At 43.6% G+C, this 25,625-nt stretch overlaps 1 protein-coding gene across 1 annotated transcript in view; it reads left to right on the forward strand.

The window, feature by feature from the left end:
• The window catches only part of ARHGAP10 (Rho GTPase activating protein 10), a 246,201-nt gene that overhangs the window by 54,586 nt on the left and 165,990 nt on the right, over positions 1 to 25,625 (forward strand). Inside the window, exons 2-3 of the mRNA XM_034771459.1 lie at positions 22,571 to 22,666; positions 22,760 to 22,821. Coding sequence (XP_034627350.1) covers positions 22,571 to 22,666; positions 22,760 to 22,821 — 158 coding nt within the window. The remainder of the gene's footprint in view (positions 1 to 22,570; positions 22,667 to 22,759; positions 22,822 to 25,625) is intronic.

Here is a 25,625-nt window from a genome sequence, read left to right on the forward strand (position 1 = left end):
TTCAGCTGTGGGCCAATTCTTGAGCCTGATTTTATTTGCTAGTCACTTCATAAAATATGTTTAGCTTAACAAATTTACCAATCACTGGATTCCTATACCTTGATTGTAATTCCAGCTATGGATTATATTCTAACACTGAAAACTATTAACCTCTTTAAAAAACAAACAAACAAACCTCTATTACCTGAGACAACAGTACAGGACAACAGCTATTTTGAAGGATTCTTCGTTCTCCTGTTACTTTCTTTACCTCCCAGGTTCTAGGTACCTAAAATTTGCAAATCAGAATTTTATCCTACTTTGGATTAGATTAACTCTTGCTGCCCAAGGAATGGAAAATGCATCTTCCTGCTGCTGCAGCGGGGTTATTTAGGTGACTGCACAGAAGGGCCTACCCTTTGTTGAAGTTCACTGTGATCAGGAGTAGTTCTAATCTGTTTCAGGGAATCCAAGCAGTGGAGACTATAATGGGGGTGTTCTGAATAGTGCATTCCCCAGCTTCTATTGTTATGCCATTCTCTCAGCCTTTGACATCCATTTTTGGGTGCTGGTGGAGAGGTGGCTGTGGATGTCTTGCCCCACTGCAGACCCTCTGCGAATGACTTTGCCACTCTCTGGGTCCCTCTGCCATTGTCTGTATATGTTAGACAAACTATGTCAGTTGTGGCCATACTGTTTCTGTGCTCAGTGATAGCTACGTGTCATCTCAGCTGCAAAAATTTTCACTGTACCCTGGTCCATTTCATATTCTGGTATGCCAAGCACATCAGTATTTAAATAACGTCTTCAAGAGACTTGTGGACCTGGACAGCCTCCCCCTTCCTTCTCATCCTCATTTCTTCTTCAGCCTATTTCCTCTCCCTCTCCAATTCCAGAATTTTGTCTGTCCTCCCCCATTTGGTTCTCTACAGTTTCTCTCCTAGGTTGCATTATCATCTAGGACAGCCTTCCCCTCTACTTGTCTGACTCTCAGATCCCATGGCAAGCTTCTGGTTTGTGACTTCTAAGTTATCCTGGTGCCATTTTTAACCCCTTCCTCTTTCAAATGTATGTAAGAGCAATCTGTAGCAGAAACTAACATAACATAGATCCCAATGGGTTCACCCTAGGCGGTTTTTCCATGGTTCATCCAGCAAATTTGTTTAACCTAAAAAATAAGGCTTGTTCAGGTTTAGTTTTATGTATCCTCAAAACTAGTATTTTCTTAAACATTTTGTATCAGAAAGATGGATTGTACATCTGCCTACTAGCCCACAGCAAGCTTAAAGGTATATTTTCACTAGAAATGCTGCAGTGGAACAACTGTAGCTATGCTGCTGTAGCACTTCAGTGTAGTAGCTCATTCAGTGTAGACAGGAGGGGTTCTCCTGTCCCGGAAGAATTCTTCTGTCAACCTCACGCTGTCTCAAATGACCACGAGGGCCACATGAGGACTAGTACATTGGCCCGAGAGCTGCATCACTGACACCTCCCCCCCCTCGGCCCCGCCCCCACTCCACCCCTTCCATGAGGCCCCACCCCTGCCCCGCCTCTTCCCACCCCTTCCCTGCCCCCATTACAACCCCTTCCCTGAAATCCCCACCCCAACTCTGCCCCCTCCCTGCCCCCAGGGGTGCAGGAAGGGTGTGGGGTGTGGCAGGGGCTTAGGGCAGGGAGTTGGGGTGTGGGGTGCGGAAGGTGAAGGGTGCGGCGGGGGTCAGGGCAGGGGTGAGCCGTGCAGGAGGGGGCTCAGGGCAGGCGGTTGGAGTGCAGGGTGCGGCAGGGGGCTTGGCAGTGGGTTGGGGTGTGGCAGGGGGTCGGAGTGCATGGTGCAGAAGGCGGCTCAGGGCAAGGGGTTGGGGTGCAGGAGGGGTGTTGGGTGTGACGGGGGCTCAGGGCAGTGGGTTGGGGTGCAGGAGGGGTGTGGCAAGGGGCTCAGGGCAGGGGGTTCGGCTGCAGGAGGAGTTCAGGGGCAGGCTCTGGCCTGGCGCACACCAGGAGCAGGGCAGGCTCCCTGCCTGTCTATCTGCCCCACTCCTGCCCCTGTCCCTGCGCCGCTCCGGGATGTGTGTATTGGTGTTGCTTCAGGCACCGCCCCCAGCATCTCCCATTGGCTGGGAAATGGGGAACCGCAGCCAATGGGAGCTGCTGGGGGCGGTGCCTGAAGCAACATCAACACACACGCCAGTGTGTCCCCTCCTTCCCCACATTCCGGCCGCTTCCCGGAGCGGCGTGGGGGCAGGGCTGGCTGGCAGGGAGCCAGCCCGGCCCCCGGTGCGCATCGGGCCAGAGCCGCTCTAGGTAAACGCTGGGGGAAGGAAGGGGGGGGCTGTGAGGAGCTCGCGGGCCACAGAAAATAACCTTGTGGGCCGCATGCGGCCTGCGGGCCTCGTGTTTGAGACCCCTGGTCTACACTGAGGATTAGGTTGGCTTAAATACATCACTCATGGGTGTGGATTTTTCACCCCTGAGTGATTATAGAGGGTCAACCTAACTTTTTAGTGTATACCTGGTCTTAGGGCTTGTCTACACTCACATTTTATAGCGCTGTAACTTGCTGGCTCAGGGGTGTGAAAGTCTGAGCGCAGCAAGTCTGAGCACTTTAAAGCGCTAGTATAGACAGGCTCTGTGAGCTGGGAGCCATGCTCCCAGCGCTCGGCGCTAATCCCCTCGGGGAGGTGGATTACCAGGAGCGCTGAGAGAGCTCTCTCCCAGCGCTCGCGCGCGACCACACTCGCACTTCAAAGTGCTGCTGCGAGAGCGTTCCCGCGGCAGCGCTTTGAAATTTCCAGTGTAGACATACCCTTAGTGTTTATAGATTTAGATTTGAAATCTTCATAATCATGACTGAAACTTGTGCATACAGGGTTCTTTTCTCAAATCCTAATATTACAAATATCTTTTTAAATGTGCAAGTCCATAAAAGGCAGAATAGTTTGTTCTGATTAAAAATTGCAATCCCAGAAAGGGCCATTTTGAATGAAACAACAGTTTGTTAGTGGGTGTTTTGTTGCCTTTGCACTCTGAGTAAAATGTGGTAACCCACAGGGGAGTTTGGTCAGCTGCAGTGAATTGAATGACATACTCCCACAGTGACACTTTGTTCTTGTTTGTAATGTACTTGTTAAGAGAACTTATTTATTTTCAACCACCAGTCTGGACAACAGGTGCTCCTTCCTTTTACGTGGAGACAGGCAGTAGTATCACCAAGAGAGGGAACAGATATTTGCTTTGGTATCTACACTCGAGGGTTGCTTCTCCAGTTCATGCTCCCTCCTTGCCAGGGCCAGGTCTAAGCACCAGCATTCCAAGCATGTGCTTGGGGCAACACTTTTCAAGGGGCAGCACTCCAGGTTTTATTTTTTTTGCTTCAGCGGCAGCACTCCATTTTTTTTGCTGTTGTTGTGTTTTTGCTTCGGCAGCGGCATTCCAACCCCTTTTTTATTTATTTATCGTTTGCTTGGGGCAGCAAAAAACCTGGAGCTGGCACTGTTCCTTGCTGGACTGCAATTGCCGCAGCTTTGCACCTTAGGCAATTGTGTGCTTACCTATGGCACACACTTTACATCAGGGGTAGGCAACCTATGGCATGCGTGCCAAAGGCGGCACACGGGCTGATTTTCAATGGCACTCACACTGCCTAGGTCCTGGCCACCGGTCCGGGGGGCTCTGCATTTTAATTTAATTTTAAATGAAGCTTCTTAAACATTTTAAAAAACGTATTTACTTTACATACAACAATAGTTTAGTTCTATATTATAGACTTATAGAAAGAGACCTTCTAAAAATGTTAACATGTATTACTGGCACACGAAACCTTAAATTAGAGTGAATAAATGAAGACTCGGCACACCACTCCTGAAAGGTTGTCGACCCCTGCTTTACATTCAAGAGTTGTAATGGACTTGTAATGGAAAGAAATGGAGAGAAAAAAGAAACAATAAATAGGATGAGGATTTGCTTTCTTTATGGTGCGCTCTTTCATTATCTTTAATTTACAGAAGTCCTTTGATCCAGTGCATTGGAAATAGATGAATGCAGCAGCAGCATTAAAATAATTGATGACAATAGCAACTCACCCCTGCCATGAGTCAGCAAATGATGATCCCAACTAAAAACAAAATATTGGGTATGCAAAAGAAAAGGAGAAAAGTCATTATTACAACAGGTAATTTTAAACAGAGTAATAGGAGAGCTCTGGAAAAAGAATTAAAAGTGATGTGGGGTCAGAAAAGTCACAGTTAGAGACTGCAGCAAAATGATGATGCATAATGAGAAGATATATGATGGGAGTGGACAGCAAGACCCTGAACCAAAGCCCAGTGAAACCAATGGAAAGATTTCTGTTGACTTTAATCTGCTTCCGGTCAGGCCCTAAACGATAAGAAGAGAAGAAAAATACTATATTAGGCATTGCTGGGACACAGCAGTCTGTCAGCATGGATAATAGTGGCCTTATTGTTCACAGTACAAGAAACTTAAATTGCTCTGTTTCCTTGATGATGGCTCAGGTGCCAATATGTTGGATGTTGAAAAAAATCACTACATATGTAAATATGATTGAATTAATCAATCTGTTTCCAACCTAGCACCAGGCCATTCATGAAAAAGAGAAGCTGGACTTAAAATGTTGAGGGCTAGCTAATGTTAATGTTGTGATATTTCCTTTTTTCTTTGTTATGAGTATTAAATATTCTTGCAACTTGCATGTATTAAAAGTCAGAGCTATATGCAGTTTTTAAAATGCCTAATTGGCATAATGCTCCATTTACAGAGTGATTTTTAAATTAATATTTAGTTAACTCATTTGTGGTCAGTGTGATGGGTTCCCCCCAGGTGCTACCTGGAATTGGGGAACCACTGAGTCCCCTGGCCCATCAGCCTGGGCTCCCTCCACTCTACTGCTGTGACAAGCTGCAAAACCTTCCAGCCTGCACTTTCACTAGCATACAGGTAGGGACACACCCAGCTGTAGTTACATGCAGGCTCTCTGACCAGTCCCTGCATAGGAAGGCTACAGCTAAGGCAACTCCCAGTCCCTCTCTTCTCACGTTTATTTCCAGACTTCTTCTCCTTGTCCAGATCTATTCCGCCCCCAACAATCTTCTATTCATTTAACTTTTTGAAAGTTTGCACTTTTAGAGAAAGGTAAACTCTGTGTACACAAATTTGCAGAGGGACAATAGAGTTGAGTCTGTTATTTCTCACCTCTATATATTTATTTATTTAAAACATTTTTGCTGTTAACAAGCATGTTACCTCTGGAGACACAAATCCACAGTTTGAGAATTGCAAAACTACAAATCCACAGTTTGAGAATTGCATCTCTGATGGTATCTTCTAGACTGAGCACTGAATCCCATTGGGTAGATAGAAAGATTAACCTAAATAATCTATACAGAAGCCCCCGGAACCCCATAAGATTGGGTCTCTAATCTATGAACTATTGGAACTCATTTACAAAATTTTTCTTAAACATTACATGAATATATTGTCTCATACTATAGAATTAGAATTTATAATCCCTATTCCATGATGAGATATCTTTGGGCTATAATGTATCTTAATTAAAACTACCTTAAGATAAAATGCTTTTTGGGAGAAAAAAATTATCAAAAAAATCTGATTTAAATAAAAAAAAATCCATTTTTTTATTTATTTAAAAAAAACATTGATTTTTATCCACCCATTTAATGGTCCATTGCCCTGAATAGGCTCTTCCCCACTTACTATCTAGAGCAGAGGTGGGCAAACTACGGCCTGCGGGACTGTCCTGCTCGGCCCTTGAGCTCCCAGCCAGGGAGGCTAGCCCCCAGTCCCTCCCCTGCAGCCACACCATCGTGTGGGCAGCGAAGCAGAGCAGCAGCATGTCTAGTTCTGGCCGGGCGGCGAGGCTGCCAGACATGCTGCTCTGAGTGGCATGGTAAGGGGGTCGGGGGGGGGGGGGGGGGGGGATAAGGGGGGGGGGGTCCTGGCGGGCAGTCAGGGGACAGGGAGCGGTTGGATGGGGCGGAGGTTCGGGGGGTGGTGGTTAGGGGACAAGAAGCAGGGAAGGTTGGATGGGTTGGGGGTTCTGAGGGGGGCAGTCAGGGGGCAGGAAGTGGGAGGGGACCAGGCTCTTTGGGGAGGCACAGCCTTCCCTACCTAAATTAATGGAGACATCCTATCTCCTAGAACTGGAAGGGACCTTGAAAGGTCATTGAGTCCAGCCCCCTGCCTTCACTAGCAGGACCAAGTACTGATTTTGCCCCAGATCCCTAAGTGGCCCCCTCAAGGATTGAACTCAGAACCCTGGGTTTAGCAGGCCAATGCTCAAACCACTGAGCTGTCCCCTCTCCCCATAATTTTAGTCTAGAAATCCATTAAATTAAAATATATATTTTTTTAATTTAATGGATTTCTAGATTAAAATTATGCACTCTTCTTCCTCCTTCAAATTCCGCACCACCATGTGGAGACTGGATAGATGAAGTGCCTAGACTACTGTTTGCCATGGTAGTCCCTGTTAACAAAGTGCTGCAGACTGGGTTAAATTAGTTTTATGTTGTAATTTTGCTGCCTGTGACACACCAGAGTGCTTCTGTTTTCCAGCAATGCTTTTATTGATGCAGCATTTGTGGTGTCAGAGTGAAGTCATTGCTCGTATCTGCTAAGCGGTGTGGAAACTGGATATCTTGGCAGCAAGCATACCGTAGTTACCCTGCTTTGTATTAATGCCAGTTTATAGCCAAAGTAGGACATATGGTAAAGACTTACGTAAGGGTCACAATCACTATTCCCTCCACACTGGGGTCATCTGGTTTTGGGTGGGAAATAAGCTGTGTTGGTATGGATTTCACTCCAAACTGCAGTTACCCTGTATTGAGACTACTACTTTGTGATGCTGTTCCATTTTATGCATCAGAGTAGGAGCCACTGGCCCTGTGCACGTCCTTCTAGATTTCCATAGTCACATATCCTGTGGCCACTCCCACACCTATTTAGAATGAGCCAGAGGGTTTTAGCTGCCACTCCTGCACAACTGGTGTGGAAGGCCTAGCATAGCTTTTACCCAGCAAGGTGACTTTTCACTCCATAGAATGTGTACCATCTGTACATAAATATACTATATATAATGTCATTCCTATATTGTACTGGTAAATTATATGCACTGGCAAAGGTAGCAACCATTCCTTAGAATTAGTGTTCCCATCTTCAGATTGTTGGCAGTTTTATTGTTACTTATCTGTATTGTGGTGGTGGCCACGAGACCCAATAAAGACCTAAATATTGTACAAACACGTTACAAAACGATGGTTCCTGCCCTGAAGAGCTCCTAATCTAAATATGTCAGCTGTGTGGAACTTGTAACAGAAACTTTCCAAACACAAACATATTTGAATGAACTTCTCCTTTCTTCTAATATATTTACCATTTTTTTTAAACTACCAAGAGTGAAACTCTTAAACAGTACTTAACAAGAATAACTGCCTGACTCCTACACTATTATGTAACTTGCTCTTCATATTCTGAAAGTGGTGAGAACAATCTTTCCCAATTCAGAAGCTGTGCTGTAGATTCTGGGGGAGGGTGTCGTGAGTGCACTGCCTAAAACAGTGCAACCTGACTTCTGAAAGAAGCAGTGCTGTTTTTTGTCTCATATGGGAGAACACCATGTTCATAAACCAAGATACCTAATTATGCAGCTGAGATGGAAAGGCTGTTAATGATTAACACAAAATATAGGGTAAATAGTACTGGTTGTGAAAAACCTATAAAAATTCTTTTTGGTAACTGTATAAAGCATCAGCTCTTGAAAGTTACTAAATGCAATCCTTATCTAATAGTTAAAAATAATGTAACAAATGCACATATTTCAGCAAACCAAAATTAGAGTAAGACTTAACTCCCATGTCTCACACCTCAAACTTTAATTAAGACAAGAAATATAACAGATCTTGTACAGCTGGATTTTAGAGAAGTATCTTTGTTAGACATTTTTCAGACAGATAAAAAGTACACATATAATGGAAATACCATTGGCATGTAACTAGAAGAACCAAGTAAAAATAAAGCTTGTTTATGGCCCCCCACTGTGTATGTATGTACATTTATGCTTATGTGTGTTTGGCTTACTTGCTGCTCCTGGAAAGATTAGAGACTACATTCCGTGTTGGTGGGTGTGCGCACACCTGCGCATTCCCCCTTCCCGCAGTTCCATAGTGAGTAATTTACCTCCACAAGTGCAACAGTAAATTTTAACTATTCCTTGATACAAAAATATAAAACCACAAAAATATATTAAAACAAAATCCTTACTGTGCTGTTTATTGTAAGATTTCTTGTTTGGTGTTAACACTGAAATCATTGGTTGTTAGAAATAGTTAAAACATGAAAGTCACATCATATAAAACTAAACAAACTGCCATTTTCAGAGAGGCTTTGGCTCCTGTTTCCAAAGAATAATATAATTACATGGGATTTCTCATTGAACAACATACTCAATTCGGGAGAAATTGCTACTATACCATCTGCTTCTGATTAGAATGTGGTGGCCATTGATTGTTCGAAGCCACAGTCTGGGTGGTTGGGCCAATTTAATGATGTTGCATCTGACAGCCAGCTCTCATTGGAACCTAATTTCAAAAACACTTGCACAAAGTTTATAAAGTAGAAGAAAAGCTGAAGAATAAACAGTGATAGCCCCCTCCTCATAAATTGGCAAACTGCCTATCAGTAGCATTTTGTACTGTTCTAACTTATCAGTTAAAAAACTAAACTGGGACTGTTTCAGTGTTCCATATTAATATGTAATAAAAAAGCAAGTGAATTGAGTGCTGGACTGCAAACTGCTGCTGAAAGTGCGGCAGGGCTTCTGGGGATTAAGGAACAGGGAAGGTGTCTGGTACAGAGAGCAAAATTAATAAATGTCCAAAACACTGTAATGAAAATGTAAACTTTTCTGTAACTTATTCTATCAAAAGATTCAGACTTTAAGGTCAGAAGGGACCATCACGGTAATCTAGTCTGACCTCCAGCACATTGCAGGAGATATAACCTCACCCATGCACTCCTGTAATTGACCTATAGCCTCTGTCTGAGTTACTGAAGTCCTCAAATCATGATTTAAACTAGTGTAAATGGTGGATTCTCTGTAACTTGAAATCTTTAAACCAGCAAGTGACCTGTGCCCCATGCTGCAGAGGATGATGAAAACCTCCCAGCGTCTCTGCTAATCTGATCTGGGGGAAAATTCGCTTCCGACACCAAATATAGTGATCAAATAGACCCGGAACATGTGGGGCTGAGCGGGCTTTAGAGCTTGAGTTGCAACATCCACACTTTTATCTTTAGCACACTAGCTTGAGCCCTGCTAGCGTGAGTCTGTCTACCCATGCTGGGAGGCTCATTCCCAGTTGCAGAGTTGACATATCCTTAATGTGTTTTACCTCTTAGAATGCATCCGGTTGCACAGTGAAGCTTTTTCATAAATATTTCCTGAGGGAGGCTGCCCTAGAATCCCCATAGAAGACCTTTCTATAAAGATGCAGCTTTGACACCCAGTAGCCAATGGTTGATACTGGGTAGGAGGTTGCCCTGGACATAAGTGGGGAGAAGAGTCCCATCTAGGTTGGGAGGATACTTTGGCCTGAGTCAGCAGATGCCAAACAGCATCTCTTCCTCTCCACCCAGTTACATAGGCTTGGGTAGAGATAGAAGATGCTTCTGGGATGGAGTCGGCTTTTGAGAACAGCAAAGATTTCCCTAGCAGAAACAGGAAGGAGCACAGCAGGATGAGAGGGCCCACATGTGTCAGTGCTGTCAGACTCTGTTTTTCGGTCTGCTCCGATTGAGGGCTTATAATTTCAGTGTTATTTGGCCTGATCCAACTCATATTAAAGCCAATGGAAAGACTCCCTACTGGGCCCTGTGTGCTGTGGTGATCTCCTTAGAAATTTCTAAGATCGACACGTTAGGCCAGATTTTCAAAGGTTTTTAGATGCCTAAAGATGCTGTTGGGCACCTAGTGACATTTTAAAAAGCTATATAATGAGACAAACGATCAGATTTTTAAAAGGTATTTGGACATCTGGTATAGCCACAGTCCCTGCTGTGCAGTGCTCTTCCTGGGATTTGTACATGAGGTAGCACTTACAGGCTGTCTTCAGGGCCATTATCACTGCAAGTTGTACCTCAGAGTTTGTCTACACAGTGTGTTAGTGTGTACCAGCTGGGGGGTGAATTCTAGTGTGTATGGGGTGACCATATTTCCCAAAGAGAAAATGGGACACCCCAGCCATTCGCCCAAGGTCCCCCCGCTATTGCTGGTTGCTGGAACCCTCCCCTCCCGTGCCAGGCTATTGCCCGGTCACTTGTACCCTGTAACCCCCCCCACACACACACTGTTGCCTGGTTGCTGGAACCCTGCTCCCTACCTCCCCTCTGCAGGAGGGCAGGCATCTCTGCTCACCCCCTCTGCACTGCACTTTTTTTTGACAAAAGTGGGCATTTGTCCTGTTTGCTCTTGCCAATGTGAGCTGCAGGCATGGGCAGCGTGCTGAACCCCCTAGCCGCGCCTCTGCTTAAGAGCCGGACATGCCAGTCACTTCCGGGAGCAGGGTGGAGCCTGGGCGGGCAGGGAGTCTGCCTTAGCCCTGCTGCACTGCCGACCAGGAGCCGCCTGAGGTAAACACCGCCTGGCTGGAGCCTGCACCCCGAACCCCCTCCCATACCCAAAATCCGTGCCCCACGTTGGGACCCCCTCCCACACCCTAACTCCTTCCTGGGGCTCACACCCTAACCCCCTTTTGGAGCCTGCACCCAACTCCCTGTCCCAGCCCTGCTCACATGCACTAAAAGTTCCCTGATACATATTGACCTAGTCCTGTTTGAAGGAACTTTTAGTGTGGGCCAGAAGGGTCCACACAGCCAGTTAGTGTGTGATATGATGATGCGCCCTAATGTAGCGTGAAGACAAGCCCACAGTTAAACTGTTAGATTTACTCTTCTCTTGTGTCCTACCTGTTCCTGAGCCACTCTAGGATTCCCTCAACCCTTCAAAAGCCTTATACTCCCCTGTGGAGAGGACTAGATGTGGAGCTCTGAAATAGATTGACAAACCTAAAGTTTAATCAGAGGTACTCATTTGAAGTAGAGATCACCTCAGCCTAAGCAGTTTGTAGTGGATCTGAGGTTCTTCCAAACAGTGACACTTTAGGCAGTCAGTTATATATACATTTAAAATCTGAAGTGTTGAGAGAAAATGTAGCCTTTGTATGTGAAGGTAGGGCACTGGGCAATGACTTTGCTAATCTCTGAATTCCTCACTTGTGTAATACTTCAGTTTCCTATACCTGCTTGGATTCTGTCTCGCTTGAGGATGAGGCAGAGAGTGAAATTATACCATCTAGGTCTTCCTTTGGGTATTGGAGGAAATCTGATTAACTTTCCTGGATCAAATGAATGGGGGGAGTGGGTGGAAATGTAACTTAGTTTCTGATCCTTTGTGGCTTTAGTATAACACTTAATGTTCAGCAGATGTGACCTAGTACTCTGCAGTTGTAAATATGCTGGAATGTTGAGTGCATGTTTTGACTTGTACAATTGTCTTAATATTTCAGAGTATGTTGCAAGTTTGATCTCCTTGTTGGCTTTGTCTTCACATGCAAAAGATTCCTTGATAGGAAGTGGCTCCATACAGCTGACACTATTTTCAGATGGATGCTGTTCTGAAGGAGGAAAACATGTTTTGAATGACTTTTTTTTAAAGGGGTTTATTCATGTACATATAATGTGTTTAACATTATCATCTCAGCAGATTTCATGATATTAGGGTTACCATATTTTAATTAAAAAAAAAAAAAAAAAAAAGGAGGACACTCCACGGGGCCCCAGCCCCACCCCCTCCCCTGAACGCTCCGCCCTTTGCTCCTCCCCCTCCCCTGCTTCCCACGAATCAGATGTTCGCGGGAAGCCTGAAACAGGGAGGCAGCAGGTAAGCTGGGGCAGGGGCGAAGAGGCGTGGCCCAGTCCGGCCCCCCCCCGACCGAACGGCTCCCTCCAGAGGCCGGCTAGCCCTGGCCAAGAGGCTCTGGCCCCGGTGTCTCCGGCCTGGCTTGGCTCGGGCCCTGGGGCGCCAGCCCTAGTTCCGGCCGAGCGCGCCGGCCCCAGCTGAGCATCCCAGCCCTGGGCGAGCACCCCTGGACCTAGTGACTCCAGCTCGGCTCAGGCCCCAGCCCCAGCCGAGCAGCTCCGGCCGGTGGCCGAGCATCTCCAGCCCCGGTCCCAGCAGCTCTGCCCTAGCTCGGCTTGGGCCCCGGTTCCGGCCCGGCCTGGCACCGGCCCTGGTCGAGCGGTGCCGGCCCCAGCGGCTCCGGCCTCAGCCCAGCCCCAAGACCCCTCCCTATTTTCCCGGACATGTCCGGCTTTTTAGCAATTCCCCCCGGACGGGGATTTGAGGACCAAAAGGCTGGACGTGTCCAGGAAAATCCGGACATATGGTAACCCTAATGATATACATCTTTATAGGGTATTTGAAAACATCTCTTGAACTGAATACATTTTAAAGCTAATTTAAGTGCGTGTGTATTTATTATAGGGAGAGCAGGTAGCAATTCCTGTGTTTTGGCTGCCTAACACTTTCCAGTATAAAAGATTTTTGTTACCTCTTTTTGGAAGCATTAATATCTTCATTGTTTGTTTGCAGCAGACATTTGTAATTAAGTAGGTGGAAAGATTGGTCAGTCTAGATAAGTGTTTTTTCTTTGGTCTTATTAGGTTTTGCTGAGATATAAAATGTGGAAAATGGCTATTTCCCTTTTCTTGCTTGCAGAACTCAGGAAAAACTTCGGCAACATGCGAAAATTAATAACTGAACACGAGAATTTTAAGTTTGGGCACATAATGCCAAGATGGCAACACTGCGCTGGGAAAAACCTGGTTGCTGCTGTGTTAGGCAGATTCCATTTACCATCCCTGGTAGAGGGAGCCATACAGAGCCCACATAATCTGACTTCTTTCCTAGGATAACAGCCTTCTGCTGCTGCCGCCAAGTAATGAAGTTAGTCCTGGAGCTAAAGGGGTGGAAGTCTGTGCTGCAGACCTGAAGGCTCACCGTTCAAATCCTGCTCATGATGCAAGGTTCTTACATTTATACGTTATAGAATTTTTGGTTTTTAAACAAACTGGGAAATTGTATACAAATAAACAACATTAAAAGAATGGTATTTAGGTTTGAAAAGTCAAACACTGAAAAGGTAGAAATACCTGATCTAGTGTTTCACTGGCAACCTTAATTCTGCCTCTTTGTATATATGTGTTTGTTATGGTACAGACTCTAGCTACGTGATCACTTTTCCCCCTTCCCTCCCCTCCAACAGAACCCTTGCATCATTTAGTGCATAAAATTAACACGGTGGAGGGGAAGGGGGAGGAGGGGAGCATTAAAATTGCTTTCCTGGCTCATGAAGCCAGACACTGGGCACCTGGATACCAGTAAGGAAAGATTTAACTATCACCTGAGCAGGTGCAGGATGACTCTGAAATGTCCCTTAGCCAGATTAAAGGGCTGGTGGTGATGTCTTATAGTTAGACTTGATCTTGGTGAGCCAAATGTTCCTGTTGTTGCTGCATGTTGTGGTTTGTATAATATCTGCAAGATGAAGGGGGAAATGCTACCACCAGGGTAGGGGAGGGAAGTGGGCAGGCTGTCTGCTGATTTTGAGCAGCCTAACCCAAGTCCATTTACTAGACACTATCTGGTGCTGTGTGGCTGAGGGCAGCCTTGGAAGCACACTTTAAGGGTTTGTCTTTGCCAGACAGTGTGTTACTTTGTTATTGCACCATATAGTATTTATCTTATTTACTTTAATTTTTTTTGGATGCAGGGGAGGCTTTATTGCTTCAGGGGATTTACATCTCTGTACTGGAAGGCAAATAAAATAATGTTTTTTTCACAAAGTGGAACTTCATTATGTAATCTCTCTCTCTCACACACTACTACTACTACTACTACTACTAAAAAAGGGAAAGTTGTTGCATGTTTGCTCCCCTGCTGTGTGTGTCTTTGTCTTCGTCTTCCCATCCCTCCTTTGCTTTCAACCTACCCTTGTCAATGTACAGTACAGTGAATGGGACCAAATTGACTTTGCTGTACAGTCTCTGGCATATTTCTTCCTAACACAGTTCTGTACTATGAACCATCAGGTTGTTATAAATGGAATCATGCTTAAAAACTCCATTTTCATATTTTATTTTTGTGTATTATTGCTTGCAGGGTATTAAATCCCAATTAGATGTGCTGCTATCATTGATGACTAAGTGGAGAGCCTGCTGTGTATACAGATAACATGTAGAGTTAATAATTTTGTACAATTTATGCACTTTTCTAAAGGAGCAAGAGCACTTCAAACTGTGTACTTAAAAACTTAGCTGGTTTTGTTCCAGCAGGATATGCTTCTGTTTATCTTTAATTATTTAATCTCATTTTAAAAATTGCAGTACAGTAGAACCTCAGACATATGAACATCAGAGTTACGAACTGACCTGTCTGCCACACACATGGGTGTAATTTTGGGGGACGGGGGGAGTGGACATCGTTTCCTCAAACAGAGGTGTGGCATGGGGGGGGTCACGTGAGGTCAAGTGCCACTGCTCTCCTCCCCCCCCCCCCCCCAATTTCTGCGAGAGCCAAGCTGCCCAAGGCTTGCTCTTCTTGGCCTGCTGGGGGATGGGGGCTCTGTTGTTCCCATGCCTTGCCCCCAGAGCTCATTTGGCCCCTCTTTCCGCAAGCAGGGCCCCGGTGAGGAGCGGAGGAGGTGGGATGGAGCCACTTCTCATGTTGGGTGAGGGAGGGTGGCCTCTCCAGCTCGTTGCCTCCTGAGTCCTAGTGCTGGCCATATTCCCCTTTGTGTGTGCTGGACACCCTGCATGACCACCATCCTGTTTCCTATATAGCGGTGAGTGCGTGCGGTGGCGTAGGAAAGGTGTGTGGAGTGGGGCAGGGGAAATGAGGGAAGCAGATTGGGGTGGTGGATTAGTATTAGCATTTTTCTCTGCATAGTAAAGTTTCAAAGCTGTATTAAGTCAATGTTCAGTTGTAAACTTTTGAAGCAATAACTTCCATTCCTGAGGTTCTACTGTATATAATATGCTCCAATTCTTAGATGACTCATCAAAAGTAACTTACCCTGCTGTTCCTGTTGTCCCATTTATCTCAGAGTTTAAAATGCCAGTTGTATTGTTTATAGACAGGGTAACATGATTTTTTTGCTAGATTTCAATGCAGCGGTTTCCTCATACATCATACAATTTTGCAACTGACTTCCAGGTGTTAATTAGTTGGGCAAGTACCAAAATGTAGTGAACACATTATCTTTTCACCCCAATAATCAAAATATGCAAGTCAAAACAAGCCTTAAATATTTCTTCTGCAGAGCAGGATATTTAGGGAATATAGTATATATATTTTCATAAATATGCAAAATATTTTAGGTTCTATAATCTGAAATCATAACTTTTTCCACCATGAAAGTCTACAAGTCCACAGCACTGATAATGACTTCAAGATGCATTGAAGCTGATACTATATCTTAATTATGCAACTGTTAAAAATATCATTTGTTATTAATTAAAAATACAGAAAATAAACCAAAATACAATTTGGTATGTGGTGCATATAGCTACTTACAGATAGATCTCTTCCATCATGATAGCCCACCTTTTTTAGCACTAGCTAGTTCTTGTTAGAGACATTGTTCCTATTAGTTAAGAATTAACTAATTTTTATATCAATGTTCTTTTCACTATTTATGCTGTTTATTTTCTGTAGTTCTCTCGGGTTGAACAGTGAAAATAGACTAGGCAATTTCTCTTGTTTCCAATCTTTCATTTCCAGCCTCTCATTTTGTTAGCATCGTGCTACAATGTTTGGGTTTTAGATGCAGCAGAATCAATTCAAACTGTCATCCATTTAAAAAGAAACACATAGTTAGCCAGTAAACTGTTGTTAAATCCTGTATTTACACCTGAGTTACATTAGTGTTTCTTCTTAAATATTGCAGTTTCTGGATTTTCAATTTGATGGGTACTTTTGTTGATAGTGGAAATACATCAACTTTTTAAAAACATGGATGTCCTGTTCTGAGAATAATACTGTATATAAAAAGATATTAATCCAGCAAGAAAAATGTCTTTATATGTGAAACTATTTTATTCATGAGAAATATCCCACTCTTGACCTAAAGTAACTTCAATCTAATGCCAAATATTTTGTTTTTCTTTAATAAACGTCAAACATGCTTTCACTTGCAAACTTATTGAGATTGACGGGCTGACTTTCAATTTTTTTTAAAACCTTTTCTCTTTTGTGAGAAGAATTAGTATTTGTTTGTGACTATCCTAAGTTTGTCATTAGGTAATTAACAAAAATTAGATTGTATTTGTTGTCTAGCAATTTCTATTAAATTTGTTGCATTTTAAAGAGTCTTGAGCCAAACACAAAACCTGTGTTTAAGAAATCCAAAAAGAGAAGCAGATCTTAAAAGAAGGAAATAAATTATTACTTTTACTATGTCCTTGTATGTATGTTGGTGTTAAGGCTGTATGTTAATTGTGAAGCCTTGGGTGTTCTGAAGAAGGATAGTAAGAAGAGTTCATGAGTTTTGTATTATTGCTGTAGGCAGAGAAACATCTTTGAGCATCTGAGGAAAATGTTATTAAAGTAGAGCAATGCAACCTTAACTAACATTAAACAAAGGTTTTTTTTTTTCTGGGAGAATTGCCTTATGTTTTAAAGAACCTGCATAAATTGGTGATGTAAAATAAAAAGCAGGTAATGCAATTCTTGAAAAAAAATAACAATGATGTAGTGAACCATCAGAGACTATAGTGAGTGTTTGACTAGGAAAACTGTCAACATTAGATTTAATGTGGCTGTTGCAACTTGGTGTGAATCTGCTGTCATGTATAGAAGACCTAGGACTTTACCTAGTAAAGAACGTTGTCATTACTTAATGCAGCACTTCAGATTGGTGACACTGAAGTCGCTGTTGATATTAGAGTAAATGGAGCCATTAGAATTTGGTGTCATATGTAGACAGTTCACTGCCCAGCAAGCAGTGTTGTCATAGTGTTAACGGGGTGCTTTCAAACTGGCACAGCTTAAATCAGTTATGAAATAGAACAGTATTTTCTAGAACAGTAAAATGGAAAAATATAGGCGTTAGTTATGTAAATTGTAGGTATACTGTAACATACACCAGAAGCTTAGTGTAGAATTTCCATTTGTACACTTTGCAAAACTATTAAAAAAAAAAAAAAAAAGTGAGACACCAGGGACCCAATTTCAAAAACATCTGTCTTTATTTCCCAGTATTTTAGAATACATTATCTCTCTACACGTTCCAGCTACACAGAAAATGAAAAGCCCTCCTGTGGTTGATTTTGTTAGTTTGTTTTATCTTTTTCCTGTAGTAAAACATTTAGCAGATATTCCCATTCTTTCCCTGCCTACACACAATTCTCTGATGCAACCTTAACTTTGATTTTTGCCAGCAATCCATCATAACTAAGACTGTGTCTTGGACCTAATACTGATATTTTGATATTTGACACCTCTCACCAAACGGTCTTAAACACTGATGTCTAGAGATGTTGCTTGTTTTTTCCTGTTTTCCCTTTAGATGGTAGCAGTGACTTTCAGCAACGTACAGCTCTCTTCCTGGTCTCTGCATGTTTCCTCCTGTCATCAGCCTGCTATACTCTGGGAAAATAATGAGTAACATCATTACGTTCTACCTTCCTAAATTCCTGGTGCATTGTCAACTGGACATAATATTGCTCTTTTTACAATCCTAAACCATTGTACACTACATTGCTAAACAGTGGGGTGGCTGCTGTGTGTAATGTGTGTGTGTCTTTCTACTGTACAGTGTGAATATAGGGCCACATCTTGCAAATTGCTTAGTGACCTCATTTTCCTTTGGCTTTTAAACAATACTGAAAGATTTGAGGATGCTTAGCACCTTGTAGGATTAGTCCCACGCAGGGGGGGCAGGTTTGTATAATTTTTGGTGATGCCCAGAATGAGTCCAAGTCCTGCGCACCCCCTCACCCACCCCCACCTGCCTTTTATTTTTTAAAATAGTGTAAAAATAAACTGGAAACAGTAAGCGTTTAACAGTTTTCCTATATTGCACAATATGGGTGTGTGTGGAGGGATGAGGGCTCTGGCTGGGGGTGTGGGAGGGGGCTCGGGCTATGGCAGAGAGTTGGGGTGTGGGGGGATGAGGGTTCTGGCTGGGGGTGAGGGGCTTGGGGTGTGGGAGGGGGCTCAGGGCTATGGCAGAGGGTTGGGTGTTGGGAGATGAGGGCTGGGGTGTGGGAGAGGCTCAGGGCTGGGCAGAGGGTTGGGGTGCGGGTTGTGAGGGCTCTGGCTGGGGCTGCAGGCTCTGGGGTGGGGCTGGGGATGAGGAGTTTGGGATGCAGGCAGGCTGCCCTGGGTCTGGGGTCAGAGAGGAGGATTCCACAGTCCCCCCCAGCCCTCTCCCCGGTGGCAGCACACTCATCCGGCACAATCACTGCACGTGCTACTAGGGGCCGGGCCCTCTCTCAGATCCAGGAAGCCCCTTTGCCTCCCCTGTGGTAGGTACCAGGGCGGGCTGCCATCATGTGTGCGCCTCCTCCTTCCGCTGGCGGCGGTGCCTCTCCTTTTTGTAGCCGGCAGTGGCTAGCGAGGGAGCGGAGAACAGTGTGGAGTGGCAGGGCAGCTGCCAAGGGTGCAGGCAGGGATGCTCCAGGGGAGGCACGCAGGGACGGCAGGCGAGGTTGGGCGATGCTCTGGGGGAGGCGCACGGGGCAGCAGGCAGGGCCCAAGGAGAGACCCAGCCCCGAACATTGCTGGAGCTGCATCCCCGTGCCTTGAATTTGCTGGAGCATTGGCATCATGGGCCCATATAACTCCCCGCCTCTGCTCCCATGCGCTTGTGAAATACTCTGAGGGGGTCCTTTGAGGCACAGGTGCTATAAACCCAAAATACTGCTTATTATTTGAAGTTATAGCAGTAGATTGTTGTCCTATAAAGGAAGTTTGTTTTATGGAACAGAAATGAGATATATTTCTCTACCAGATTATAAAGTAGCTGGGTATTAACAACTAGGGGTTACGGGATATATACAGATTAGCAGAGTGCTTTTGACCTAGCACAGGATGCGTATATGTGAGAGTTAGTGTCTATGAAACTTGTAACTTATGGTTTAAATATTGCAGTGTAGAGGTGAATTGCCACATTTTGTTTCTGTTCTGGAGTCACCATGTATTTTTATAGAGTTCTATAATATTTGTGGTAATTCCATCAACAACTTTGTTTTTCCTATACCAGGCTGATTTTTAAAAGGATGAAGGGTGAACTGATTGCCTAATGATTTCCAGATAGGATTAAAATGTTTGTCTACATACCTCTAAAGTATCTTACTTTAGCCATTCCCCTTCAAGCCTCAAATAAATCCTGCACTGATCTGTTCCTGATCCTGGTCTTCAGGTTTTCCCCATGCTGAGCTGACTACATTCAGTGTCCTGAGTCAGCTGCCTTGGGAATGGCTCTCTCATACCCCTGTTTGTAAGGGAATGCTGAAGCCTGTCACCTAGCCTCAGCCCTCTCTGGGGGAAGTGAGAGGGGAAAAGTTTCCATTTTCTTTCCAGGGAACAACTGTGTACCAGTGATTGTCTCCTATCACAGAAACGAAATCCAAGTATGTTAGGAAAAGATTTATTTGGCTTAAGAAAGAAAAATATAAATTAATTTTAACATAAGTTAACAGAATAAAATGAGATACTGCTGGATTCTAGGCAAACCTTCCTGAGACGTGGTAAATCTTGTGGTTACAGTCTATTGACTAAATAGAATTAAAATCTTTGTCAACAATGCTTGTATGCTTTGTCTCCTGCAGCCTGTTGAATCATTTATTTCAAACATCCTTTCCATAGATCAGAATCTCTCTCTCTAATGGCCCCTCTTCAACCCTCCCTCCCAATTCAATGGCTTGTGCAGAGGTTTACACATTACACATAGATCACTTTGTGGTGATTAATCACTGTGCCCAGCAACATGGGACTACAAATAACCAATCTGTACTATGATTGTTTTGTTCACCGTTGCTCTTTTCCCCTTTGTCAGTCTTTAAAGGATTTAGCACCCCTAATATAAAGCTTTACCGTAGGGTGTGCCTGTCCTGTATCCCCTCCCCATCCCCAGCTGGCTGAGCACGGTGCTGCAGGGGCTCCTTGCCTCACTTTCCCCCCACCTGGGTTTTCTTACTTTCCCAGGGATTCACATGTCTCAGACCTCTGACTGGATCACTCTCCCTTCCGGGATAACAGAAGTCCAAACAACCAAAAGGTTCTTCTGCTCCTCTTGGGCTCTTCTTCAGTCCACCCTCTGGGCTCGGTTCCTATTTCCTTCTAGATTACCTTTAAATCTCTCTGGCACTGGGATAGAGCCCTGACTCTTAGTCTTCTTCCCTAGAGTCCCCTCAGAGTCTCAGTCCCTTTCGGGCTACCTTTCTATCTTCTCTGCTATGGGATAGTCCACTGATTCCCAGGCTACTTTCCAGGGGTCCTCCAGACCTTACTTCAGGGCCTTCCACAGGAGCCCAGCTTGCTCTCTTTGGTTTCTCCTCTCAGCTCTTTTAGGAGGTCAAGGTGTTTCGGGTTGTCACCTGACCCCAGTTAGTCCAGCTTCCTAAGACTGGGAGACATAATTATGGCACAAGTGGAGCTGACTAACTCAGGCCTCCTGGCCCTTAAAGGGGCAGGCAGCCCTGTCACAGAGATTTCATCATCTCTTCAGTCTGTCCTTTTAGAGATGATGGGCACAAATCCCAGGGTGCATACTCATGGCAGAATGCTCCAGTGGGACTCTGTCTGCAGCTCTAGAGCCTTTCTTAGAGGGACTCCACAGAGCACAGGTGGCAGTGCAAAAAAATTAATGTAGCCTTTGGTTGCATTAACCTTTGAGGACTTGCCATTAGTGATGGGGTGATATGCATCCTCTTTCCCTGTCTTGGATATTTGAAGCCTTCAGCATCTGGGCCAAAGGGCACGGGGAAGGAGTTGTAGAGAAGGCATCACTACATGGCTGGTTCCCATCTCCTTTGGCTCAACAATACTAAATTATTTTTTATACTATTGTTCCATGAATTTGATGCAGCATCGTGACTCCTACTTTCAGTTCTAGTTTTCTGGATCAGACAAATAGTCAGGTGGACTTTATTCTCAATTGGTAAATCATGCCATATTTTGTCCCAACCTGCTTGTAACAAAAAAGCATCTGAACTTATGTTCCCAATGTTTTCTACATTACATGCACCCCTGCAGCTAACAGGTTGCATTTTAATTTGAAAATGCCTTCCCCTTTCCCATGGTGTGGGAGTATCGTGATGTTAGCCTGTGCCTGCTCCCCCCTCCCCCCCCCCGAGTCTTGATGTTGAAGGGAGAATGCATAGTTGTAGCACCATTCACAAGAGAGAAAAACCCAGCACTGTGGGACCAACTAGAATGCTGCTATCATACAAACGGGGGTGGGGTGAGGTCGGGTGGGGGGTGGAAGAGCAGTGTAAGGAGGAGGGGAGAAAAGGAACCAGGCAAGAGATGTGAGAGGAAGGGAATGTAAGACAGAAGAAAGTGATCCGAAAATGTGTGGCTTTTGTGTTTGTGTCCTGGTAGGGTGTATAGGAATTGGATAGTATCCCTTTAATTAGTTGGCACCACACAGTGCACAGTAGCACTTGGAGTCAGATATGTTCTTATCTATGTGAAATTGGGAAAAACATACAGCAGACTGGAAACCGTATATGCTAAACGGGTGTAAAAACAGTTTGTGGTGTTTCAGCTCCAGCTAATCCTGAGAATAAAATGTTTACACAGTGTGTTTTATAATGGTCACTCCTGGTCCTTCTGAATTGCATGAGATAGCTAAAAGATTAAATATTAACTAAATATATAAAATTGCTCTTAATATTGGCTGAGTATGAAGATGTAAGGAGAATCTTTTCTGCAAGTTAAGAGTGTATGGGGACTTTCATCCTCTTCTCCACCTGCCTTTTAGGGCTGATGACATTCCAAACTCTCTCATGTACTATAATCAGACATTACAGTAGAAAAGTGTATGTTTTGATCTCAACTTCAGTATTAGAAATCTTAATGATTGTTTATAACATTGTTTTATTGTAACTGAGAGCAGAATTTTGGCTAGCTAATATATCCAGTAGTCTGCCCAAAACAAGAGCAGTTTTGTGCCAATAGTAGTCAAATACTATCAATAAAAGCAGCAGTGAGAAACTGGCTAGGAAAGTCGGAATTATTTTTGTACAAGATATTTGCAGTGCTATTCATTTGCCTTTTTAAATGGGATTTAAGAATTGTGTAGCTGTGGAACTTCATAGTTCTACTGAAGTGATTCACTTCAGTATAGGACAAGAAATTGCTGAAGTCTATTGAAAGATATAAAATGACACATTTCTTGAATATCAAATTCACATGACGTTCAAGTTGCTAAAGGCTTTTGTTTGAATTAAAGACAAATATAGTTTTAAATCCTTGTTGTTTGCCTTGCAGATCTTTCAGCAGCCCAAAGAAAGTTTGCCCACTCTCTGAGGGATTTTAAATTTGAATTCATTGGCGATGCAGAGACGGATGATGAAAGATGTATAGGTATGTGAGAGCTCTGTGTGTGCGCGTGTGCATTACTGGTTTTGTTATACACTCCTATTCCACTATTTCCTTTTTTCTTTTTTCATGTTACAGATGCATCCCTGCGTGAGTTTTCAAATTTCTTAAAAAATCTGGAAGAGCAAAGAGAAATCTTGGTGAGTTGCAACTTTTTACTGTAAACAAATTGTAAGAAGGATTCAGATAAGAGCCAGTTAGTATTGTTTGCCACTGTATTAATCAGCAAAGTGTTAGCATCAGTGATTTATTATTGTGCAATCTCTTTTTTGCTAATCTGGATTTACAGATTGCAGCTTCTTCTCACTAAAGGAAAAGACTTTGATAATGAAGCCAATGACAATGAACTGGCCCAGAATTGTAGTAACAGATTACATGCAAAAACATACATTGATGTAACATTAAGTTTGCATATTTTACTAAAAAAACAAAAAATGCAAAATTTGTGAGACCACCTGTAACAACCCCATGATTGGGTGATCAGCAGGGATTGAATCCAGGACCACCATAGCTCCAAAACACAAACCTTAACCATTTTGCTCAAAGCACCTAAGTCTTTTAGCTGGAAGCAGTAGCAGTCTCATGTGGGTTAGATACAGAAACATTAAATTAGCTCTATTGAGTGTATGGAATGCTTTCTACTCCTGTCTTCCTTGCTCTGTGTAACTTAATATATTCTGGATCATAACATCTCCCCCAGTCTGTGACTGATAGCTGTGTTTCGATCTCTGTGGAAGTCAAATATGGCTCAGCATTGACAGGAAACTCTGAGGCTAAGCCATTCTCCTTGCTCCTGCCTGCCAAATGCTCTACATTCAGCACTGAAACAAGTTCAGCAGTTCAGTTCCCTCCTGCCCAGGTCTCCAATTTTAATGGCCCTATTTTGTTTCTGGCAGTAGCAAGCCCAGGGGCAGTCATGATTTCTCAGGGTGGAAAAATGTGATGCTCTGCCATGCTGTCTTGACTTGGAGCCACGTCTTCTGGCAGAGTTAGGGTCAATGGGCAGTGAGCAGGCAGTTCTTCCTCTGAATTGCTCAGGGATGCTGCATTATGTATTGAACATGTGTTATGGCAGACGGATTGCCTGGCATGGAGATGCTAAGTTGGACGGCTCATGATAAAAAGAATGCCACTATACTCTGCTGTTCCTTGTGAACAGACAGGGTGAGAACAAAAAGAAGAAGGCATGGCACTGCCTAAAGAAAAGGGTAAATTAAAAACGACAAAAAAAAAATAGAGAAGAAAGGGAGTTTTATAACCAAATCTGTTCCATGATGGGAGACAGAACTTTTGGTGGGTAGAAATGAGGGGCATAGCTTAGTCTTTGCCTTCAGTTGATGAACTTGTTCCATTATAGTTGTGCTATGCAGCAAGATGTTGCGGTTGGCTTTCAGTACATCATTAAGGAAAATTAACTGTTTAGGTAGCCTCCTTTCTTACCAAGTAAGCTTATTGGCATGGTTTTTGACTATGCAGGTTGTTGACTTGCATCTCTTCCATTTAATACAATAGATTAATGATTAAAATGGAGGCTTTGTACTGCAACATTTTTTTCCTCATCTCGTGTGTGGGGTAGGATGATTGAGAGATCTAGGATGACCTGTCAAATACCTGTATGCATGGGAGTATGGCACACCAAGACAAGAGATGAACAGCATATGAATCTGGTAAGAACAGGGGACTCAACCACAGTGGAATTAATGCTGATTTTGCCTAACAGGACTTAATTTGAGATTTTAGGCTCACTAATTTTTAGCAGTGCTTAAATGCTACAGTAAAAGGGGCCTTATTAAAATGTAAGAGCTATAGATTTCACTTTAAATGCCTGGCTTCCCTGCTCATAGATTTTGTTTTTAAGGTCCAGTACGTATTAGTAATTGTCACCATTAAATAAATGATGATAATTAATGGTAACTGATAAGATTTCACTGTTACTTGTTTTAATGCAAGGAATATGGTGTTTTTAAACGATTAATTTAACTCTAGGTAGTCTGTAGTCTAGCTTCTTTTCAATAGATTTAAGTTACTTTCCACCTAAATTCACATATATGATTACAAAAGTACCTGCAGGGATTAGATAGGATTTATGTAAGAGATTTGCATTGATTCACTTAGCTCTGATCACATATGTGGAATCTAATACATAGATTTCTTATCTTTGGGGCAGAATTGTTCTTAGTCTCCAGTATGGTATTAATTTCTTGAGGTTATCTGTGTAGAAATTCTGTGTTCCAGGCCCTTATTTGCCAACATCAGCAGTCAGACATACAAATAGTGGTGCACCCTGGGTGGCTTCTTAATTCTAACTGAACAGTCAAATTTGGAGCTGTTGAGGAGTGTTGGAGGTAGGAGCAGGGAGAAATACCTGCTGCACCTGAACGGTGTGAATGGAGGCATTTTGCTGTGTAAAGCTGTGAAGTCTGCTGGGGCACTGGGAGCTCAGTGCGCATCAATTCTTCTTGCATGTTTGATGCAGCTGGTGATTTGTCCTGCTGTTGTGCAGGAGTTTGATTCATCATCACTGTGATTCATGATTCATCATGTGCCACTCAACCCTTCCTCTGTTGCATGTTGAATACCATGTGGAGCATTCTAGAACGTTCAAAGCAATGGTCTTACATGGATATTAGATATCCCAAAATGCTATGCTATAAGAGTGGGTGTTTTGCTGTTGTCAAAATGTCTTCTCTCGCCACAGTTGTAAAGAATAGCATCCATCTTGCTGTTTTCTTCCATCTCTGATGTGGCTGTGTATTAGTGGAGTTGTATGTGTAGAGCTAGTAAAAGTCTTTGGGATACTTCAGGAATTACAATTTTTATAATTATCCAAACTGTATCTTGGGACATTCCAATACCAACTTCAACACTGAAAATAGGAGAGTTTTGTGGCGCATTTCACTGACTTCCTCAGCAGCTCTGTAACAGTGATAACATGTAGCCAAAT

Source organism: Trachemys scripta, chromosome 5, assembly GCF_013100865.1.
Source record: "Trachemys scripta elegans isolate TJP31775 chromosome 5, CAS_Tse_1.0, whole genome shotgun sequence".
Classification (NCBI taxonomy): Eukaryota; Metazoa; Chordata; order Testudines; family Emydidae; genus Trachemys; species Trachemys scripta.